Genomic DNA, 8,722 nt, shown 5'->3' on the forward strand with positions numbered 1-8,722 from the left:
CTATCGTATCTTTTATCGTCGTGGCTGTATCAATACATCATAATTAATTACTCTATTTTTTTTTTGTTTTATAATTTTAGTGTCCATTTGCCAACTAAAAGCTCCTGAATTAAGCTTTGCGTGATCTAGCTTCGGTTGTTGACAGAAGGCGCAAATACCCATAGGGTCAACAATTAGTAAAAAATTGCCCTCACTTCCTTTCCCCGAATCACACACCAATTGCTCCCTCTTCTGCCCGCTATTCAACGAACATGCATATGCATCAGCACTCATCAAGGATCCATCACTCTCCTACACGCACAACCCCTCTCACTTTCACCCATGGATCCACCGCCCTCCTGCCTGCATCCTCACCCCGCCACCATCTCCACCTCCGCAAACCACCCCGACTCCGCCAATTCTTCCCCTCGCTCCCGCCCCGACGCCTGGGATCATGACCACCATCTCCCACCCGTTCCTGGCGCCAAGCTCCGCCTCATGTGCAGCTACGGCGGTCACATCATACCCCGCCCCCACGACAAGTCCCTTTGCTACGTCGGTGGCGACACCCGCATTGTGGTGGTCGACCGCCACTCCTCCCTTGCCGAGCTCCACTCCCGCCTCTCCCATATTCTCCTCAATGGCCGCCACTTCTCCCTCAAATACCAGCTACCCAATGAAGATCTCGACTCTCTGATATCACTCTCCACCGACGAAGATCTCGAGAACATGATCGAGGAGTATGATCGCACTAACGCTGCCTCGCCGTTGAAATCTTCCCGCCTCCGCTTGTTCCTCTTCCCTTCCAAGCCTGAAACCGCCGCCTCGATGGGCTCTTTGCTCGACGATGCCAAGTCGGAGACCTGGTTCGTTGATGCGTTAAACGGTGCTGGTTTGCTGCCCAGAGGACTCTCCGAGTCTGCGGCTATGGATACATTGCTTGAACTCGACCATGGCATGGTGAATAGCGATTCTTGCGCGGATCTCGAGGCTCAGAGCGAGTCCAACAAGCAGGCTGTGCCCAAGAGCAGTGCTCAAGAAGTTGTGCTGGATTCGCCGCATGTGGCGGAGACGAGTTCTTCCTTTGGGTCGAGTTCTTCGACGCCATCAATGGCGAATTTGCCGCCGATTAAGGTTAGAGTTGAAGATTATCAGATGGTTGGGCTGGATGAACAGTTCTCACATGTGAATATTGCTTCCCAACCTCTTGCTTGTCATAATGCCGTCGTGAGAACAAGTGGGGGGATGAACTCTTCCGCCGCCGGTGCTGGTGGTGGAGAAAATCTGAGTCGGGTTATGTGTGATGATGAGAAATCGGAGAAATCAGATCACGGAACGGTACCGCCGACGGGACTGCGGAAACCGCCATTGCCGCTGCAGATGGTGCAGAGGAAGCTTGTTGATATTCATAATTTGCCGTCGCCTGATTCCAAGCATGCTGGAGGCTACAACTTGCCGTCGCCGGACTCTGTCGCAAGGTATGTTTCTTATTCCATTTACATTAATACATATATATTAGGATGAAAACAAGCGTCGATAGTGAAATTGCAGCGGAAATTCTAAACCCCATTCCAACCCCTTCAAATTTAAATTAATTATATAATAGTAAATATATATTTATATTGCATGTACAATTTAAAAAATTAATTAATCACATAGCAATCATAATACATTTAATTTATGATTGGATTGATTCGACCAAATATGATCTTAACAAAAAAATTTCATTAAATAATAAGAATTTGTTTACTGTAATTAATAATTATTAATAATGAATATAGTTATATTAACTATTATTGCTAACAATTATCACTATCAATAATTAATGACAAAATATAGTAGCACTATAGTGACAACAAGTATGACTATTACTATATTTTTATCGTCAATAAATTTTCAATATATATATGACATTAATTATTTATAGTGATGAATTTATTACACAATTCTTACTACAATTAATTATTTTTGACAAAATTAAAATTAATATTACTTAATTGATATGCTATTTTAATGAAAACTTTAAAATAACTGTTAAATATTTTGTTGTTAATATTATATTTTGCTATAATAGTAGTGAATTTTCTCCCATTTATTAATTACCAAATTTTCGCCCCGAAGAATTGATACATAAAAGTTTAATTTGTGTAATATTCTTGTACAATTTTTGCTGAAAATAGTTGTCACTAATATAAAAAGTCCTATCATTATTTAAAATGAAAAAGGTAATCTAAAAAATAAATTTATTTTCTAATAAGCTAAGTATATTTTTAGAAATATTAATAACATAAGAACAAAAGAATTTAGACCCGGAATATTTCCCCAACCAACCAAGAACTAGAGCATACTAATTCTTTGGGAAATTCTAATTCAAACTGGACTCGATCAGGATTTGAATCAATTATATGGCAAGTGCAACACGCTATCGTGTGATTGAAAGAAAAACAACCAATCAGATAACAAGTGTGATATATTTACTTTGTGATTGATTTGATTTGGTTTGACTAAACTTGATATGGACAAAAAATTTTCCTAATTCTTATAAAATTCTCGACTATTAAATGATTTGATTGAATTTTATATTTCACTTAATACATAGACGTCATTGAGATAAAAATTATATAATCTATTTCGTTGGTACTGTCTTCATGTTACAGTGATTGCAGCATCGCGTCTGCTGGATCCCTATCGAAACACACAATCTACCAAGACGCAAATCTAATACCTGTGAATCGAGAAAGCCGAGTTCCCACTCCTGTAATTGATCAAAAGATGAGCAATACTCAGGAGCCCACCTCTCAGATTTCAGCTGATTCCCTCTCAATCCCACCTTCGAACCAAAATCAACAATTCATTCATCCAGCTCCAAGCCCACACTACATCCAGCACCCTCCGCCTGCCCTGCCTATGTCGACGTCATACTATCCCGTGTATCTGCACCCACAGACACAGCAATCCGTTCAACACCAAGCTGATCAGCAGTATCCCATGTACCTGTTGCCTCCGCTTAATCAGACTCCGCCCTGCTACGATGCTTCAGTTGTCGCCTCAAGCCGGCCGTTAACGCCGCCTCCCAATAATATGGTACCCTACAAGGAAACTGTTTCGACCCTTTATCCAACCAAGCCTGAAATGGCAGCAAATATGTACCAGACGGCTGGGGCAGGCCCCACGCCGCTGTTGGTTCAAGTTCCGACTCATCAGTTTCAGCAGCAGTTTGTCGGTCTTTCTCAAATCCCGGCTACACCACAGTCCGGTGCTGTATCTGCTGCTTCTGCTGTCGTTCCAAATTATGGGTACGAATATACTCATCATATGCAAGATCAGATGTACTATGCTCAGCATCTGGCTGCATCAGCGGCACCACCTCCTCCTCCTCAGTACCAAACTATGACTCCAGCTACTGCAATCATGTTATCTCAAGCTCAAACTCAGCTGGCTGCAGACAGCGCTGCACAACAATCATGATGTGAACTGAAAATGAATAGCGGAGTCGTCGGTTGTGAGTCTTGCATGTTTGCTTTCAGTCCTTTCATGTCAGTTACTGATAAAATGGTGAATTTCTCTTAATCAGTATTTGGGTTATATATCTATGTAATGGTAATGTAAAATTAGAATAAGAAAGACCGCATGCATGTTCATGCAGTTTGCTTCTCTAGTTTTATGCTATACAGACCCTGGATAGATAAATAAGGCAGTTTGCTCCTTTAAGGAACTCTACAAGCATTTATTCGGTAGATTTTGTTTAATTCCAATTTCATTCATGTAAGGGATGGATCGGTCTCCGGCAAGAATACAATACAGAAATATTAAAAATTATTACAGACTTTTCTATAATAAATTACAATGATCCTAAGAAGTAGAAATATGGATACAATAAACAAACCCAGAAACTGTAAAATAAGAGAGATGAAGGACATAGAACAGTATATGTAATGAGGGCTCCGGAGCCAAAGACCCTTAGGCCTACAGAGGCCAAAGGCCACAACCTTTACACGATTGCTCGAATCACTTAAAGCCACAAAGGCTTTCGGACCACAAAGGCTCCACAAGTATCCACCAAGGAAATGCCACAGAGGCTTTTATCAGAAACCATAGAGGTTATGCCACCAAGGCTTTTACAGTGTTTCAGAGAGAAGGAGAGGAAGATGAGAGAATGTACTTAGCTTGTTAGCCATGAACCAACATGAACCAGCCATATAAAGAGGTTGGACATTAATGGTCTATAATCAGCCATAAGTGAAGAACACAAAAGACAAAGAGGTTGGGGGAAACCCAAAGGATCGTTTGGGGAAGAAGAAGAAGAAGAGCAGACTGCGGATTGGGGGTGAGGGAGAGATTAGGGTTAGAGAAATGAGGGAGTGAGGTGTTTAAATATTAAGCAACCGGATCAAACCTCTCATGGGCCCGGTTGGTGGATAAGTGTCCCTTTGGGCCATTAGTAAATTCAGCCATCCAGTGAAAAGGCCCAGCCAATGGTTTGGGCCATTATTTCTTTACAATTCAGTAGAGCCTACAACAAATAATAATGAATGTAGGCAATAGCTTATCTTAATTAATATTTATTAACTTCTTGCTAAAATTATGAAAAAAGTGTTTTTGATTTATAGTTGTTTTGCTTTTAAACAACTTAAAGTAGGAACTTTTAAAATACACTTGCACTTCCTAGAAATCTCCGTTTACAACTATACATTTTGATTTGGATAGAAAACACTAGCATCAGCAAAAACTTTATATAAAGTTTCAACTTTACGTCTCATTCAATAGGAAACATTGCAATTTTAGTCTTGTAACTTAGGGGTAGTGGTATTTTTAGTCCTGTACAAATCGATTTTCTTAATTTAGTTATGTAACTTTATAATTTTGGCAATTTTAGTTCTTTTCCGAAAAATTTGAATGGGTATTACAATTTACTTGCAATTTCAGTTCTGTAAATAAATTTATGAAGGACAAAAAATGCTAACTCTCGCAAGTTATAGGACTACAAATGCCAACGCCTTCTAAATTATAGGACTAAAATTATAACTTAATTGGGTTATGTAGGAGTCATATGCCATTTTCCGGTCAAATTGGCCGAGAAAGGATGAAAAGTTGCCAAAATTTTAAAGCCACAGGACTAAATTATGAAAATCGATTTGTGCAGGACCAAATTACCACCTTCCATAAGTTACAGGACTAAAATTGCATTTTTTTTCCATTCAATATTGGCAAAAATAACTTTGTAATATTTTTATATTTGTAAGGAGATAAATGTACTACATATAAAGTCAAGAGGGTGTATAATTAATATAATAAAATATTATTATCGAATGAGCTTATTGCAATTTTGGTCCTGTAACTATAAGGGGTTGGCAATTTTGGTCCTCTAACTTTAGAGTTGGCAATTTTAATCCTATAACTTTCAAATGTTTGTGATTTTGGTCTTTCAGCTCATTTTATGATTATTTTGCCCTTTTAGCTAAACGTTAACCATAGTCCACTACATGCTCGAAATTAGGCCCAACATGCTTCCGAAATAAATTAAGCCCTCATAAATTCATACATTTTTTCAACCGCCTTGTTCTCGGATATTCCAAGTCATCGATTTTACAGACTTTCTCCAATCACACTACCGCAACAGATGGTTCACAGGTACTTGGCTCATTCCGTAACAAACAACACAATTCTATTCCGTTTCTTACCTTAGGGCGTAGAAGACACTCCGATATAGGGACTTATAGAATTTTGGACAACAAATTGAACAGAAGCCTTACTTTTATTGAACAAATATTACATAGATATTATATCCTTCACTGGAGGAGACAACTATTTAGCCTCTCATATGATAGAGGTTTTGACTTATCGGGGAAACCCCCATAAACTAAGGAATTTGAAAATACAAAGACTCGAAACTTGAAATATTATGCTTTGAAGAGTTAGAGAAGATTTCTGATGATCCCCATCTCCTTCATTGCCTTCTTATTTACAATCGTCCACAGATTCCAACCCAAACTTCAAACTTGATTTTTGATGACATCGCTGCGTTTGTCATCTTCATGTCTTTTTCTAGATGATGCCATTACGTTCGTCATCTTCTTATCTTTTCCAGTTGTTTGGCATGATAGCTTGTCTGCCACTTAATCACTAGCTGGATTTTCATCTTTCTGACTGTTGGCCTTTGTTGTCTTCTGCCGCCTCTTGAACTTTTACATCTTATGAGATATACTTTGTCTTGTAAAAATTCTTCTTTTTACCCTTATCCAATTTTGGCTCGAGTTTCTGTTGGGTAACTCGAATTTTGGTCCCAAACAGGCTTGTCTCTCATAGTAAGGGCATATATGGTTACGCCATTGCCCAACATGCAATATGTTGCAACTCTTCATCCTTGTAGACTCAGTTGTTGGCAGCTTATTTTCCCATATCAGGATTCTCTTTTTCTCGAACAAGCTCTTAGCAAACTTGGTGCTTTTTTCTATCATGGAGTTTAACATGAATGATTCATTTAATCTATTTGAAAATATTTTAAGAAGGATACTTGACTTTGTCCATCTAGGTGAGACAGACCCATAATCCCCAAGCTCTTCTAGTGGAAATATCGTCTTCACCTATGGCGAACACCAGTGGAGCTTCTCCTGAGACAACTTTAATTTTGTTGAAAACTATCATGTCCGGCTTCTGCAACTTCATAAAATGAAATGCTGAATGAGACCCTCTTCTTGCATTCTCTGGAGCTACTAATAAAATTTTATCTCCAGAATATCTCCCCTCTTTAAATTGGGGTTATTTTGCTATGAGTCCAAAACCACCTCACTAATCCACTTCGAGAGTTTTGTGATTTTCGGAAAATTGGGTGACAAAAGTATGAACTGAAGCTAGAGCTCCAAAATCGTACGATTCTCTAACATCCTCTGGTTTGGACCCCTCTAACATCCAGACCTTGTTACATTTTTCAGATATTTCGATGATGGTTGTGCCTGTAATTAATTTTTCTCACATTTGCTGATAATCCTGCTAAGCAGAAGAAGATATCAATTCGTTAATATTAACCTTAGAAGTGTCTGTCATAGGCCTAAGGCTAATCTCTCCCTCTTTAAGCCTAAAGGTGCTGGGTTGACTTGAATCATCAGGAGTTTGCACTTCTTGTGACTCAATTGTTAACATTTCACCAGAGTCTGACGATGGCCTTGTGCGAATACTACTTGAATCTGACGTACAGGTTTAGAACCCTAACTCTAAAGTTATGTTTAAGGTCATGTTCCCTCCACTCATGAGTCATTCCCCAAGGTGATGTCTTCCGAATTGGTTCTTGTAGGTCATTCCATAGGAGGTGGATGCTAACAAGGAACTCCTTATGGTGACCTGGATAGTGTTTAGGTTAGCTCTTTGAATTTGTCCTATAACTTGGGCACTCACTGCTAGTTGTCCGAACTTCTTGTCAAGTTCCTCGATGTTTTTCCAAAGGTGCCTGAGTCTTATCATGATGGAGCTTGCTTCAGATGCCTCCGTCTCTTGTCAGGAAATCTGCAAGAACATTCTCATAAGATTTTATAACAACAATATTATAACAATAATATTGGCATTCAACTTGCCATATGATAATACTAGCTTTCTCGATTATCAAATAAAAACTATTTTATCGATCTTAAACATATAACCATCATTGTCTAACACAGGAACGAAAATAATATTTTTGATCATGCTCGGTACATAATAACAGTTCTTTAATTCTATCCAAATATGATCACTAATAGCTAAGTTGAGAGATCCTACGGCTTCCGTAGCCACGGATTTGCTATCACCAAGCCTTAGGACCATCTCGTCCTTACGTAGCCTTATACTTCTTTCAAGCACCTGCAAATTATTGCAGATGTGAGCTCCACAGCCGGTATCCAATACCCAAGAAGCAAAATTAGATATCATATTTACTTCAATTACAAACATACCTAGGTTGGAGAGGAATTGTGGGCACTCCCTCTTCTAATGTTCCTTTTCACGGCAATGAATGCAGACATCATTTGCCCTCGAGCGCTGTGAACCACCATTATTTCCTTTCCCACCAAAGCAACAGGGGTGCTTGGACGCTAGCAGTGGCTGTGACAACTTTTTCCTTTCCCTTATTCCTCTCCAGCGTCCTACCCTCTTGCCTTTAACCTTGGAGGTCGAAGCCTCTCCTATCAATATCGCATGCGCAGACTTGTGGGTCGTTGCCTCATATTGCACCAGCATATTAATTAACTCATGAATAGACTTCTCAAGTCCATTCATGTTGTAGTTAATGGTAAATAGGTGATAGAAGGGAAGAAATGATTGAAGCATCACATTAATGTATGTGTCATTGCAAACCCAGCTTTAAAGTTTTCGAGCTTCTCCACAAGGGATAGCATCTTGACACCATGACTTTGCATAGAGGATCCTTCAGTCATCTTGGTCCCAAAAAATACTTTTGTGGCGGCATATCTAATATGCCTATCAGGAATCGTATAAACTTCCTTCATGGGAAGCATTATCGAGGGAACATCTTCCAACCTACCATATTGCTTCTGAACATCTTAGACAGATTAAGACAATCTTGATCGAAGTCCATTTTGGGCCTAATGTTTAACTTGGTCCAACCAAGTGACAGTTATGTTTGAGTGTTTGACCGAGACCTCGTAACATAATTATATTGCATACATAAAGATCAAATGTTAAAGCAATAAAGAGATCATCACATGTAACATAATATAGCATACACCTGTGGGATGATCACGAGCCCAACCTATGA

At 39.3% G+C, this 8,722-nt stretch overlaps 1 protein-coding gene across 1 annotated transcript; it reads left to right on the top strand.

The window, feature by feature from the left end:
- LOC105176037 lies at positions 243-4,248 on the top strand. The gene is made up of 2 exons (XM_011098715.2): positions 243-1,457; positions 2,637-4,248. The coding sequence occupies exons 1-2, from the start codon at positions 322-324 to the stop codon at positions 3,445-3,447; spliced, it is 1,947 nt and encodes a 648-aa protein (XP_011097017.1). The 5' UTR covers positions 243-321; the 3' UTR covers positions 3,448-4,248.

This window comes from Sesamum indicum, linkage group LG13 (assembly GCF_000512975.1).
Source record: "Sesamum indicum cultivar Zhongzhi No. 13 linkage group LG13, S_indicum_v1.0, whole genome shotgun sequence".
Taxonomy (NCBI): domain Eukaryota; kingdom Viridiplantae; phylum Streptophyta; class Magnoliopsida; order Lamiales; family Pedaliaceae; genus Sesamum; species Sesamum indicum.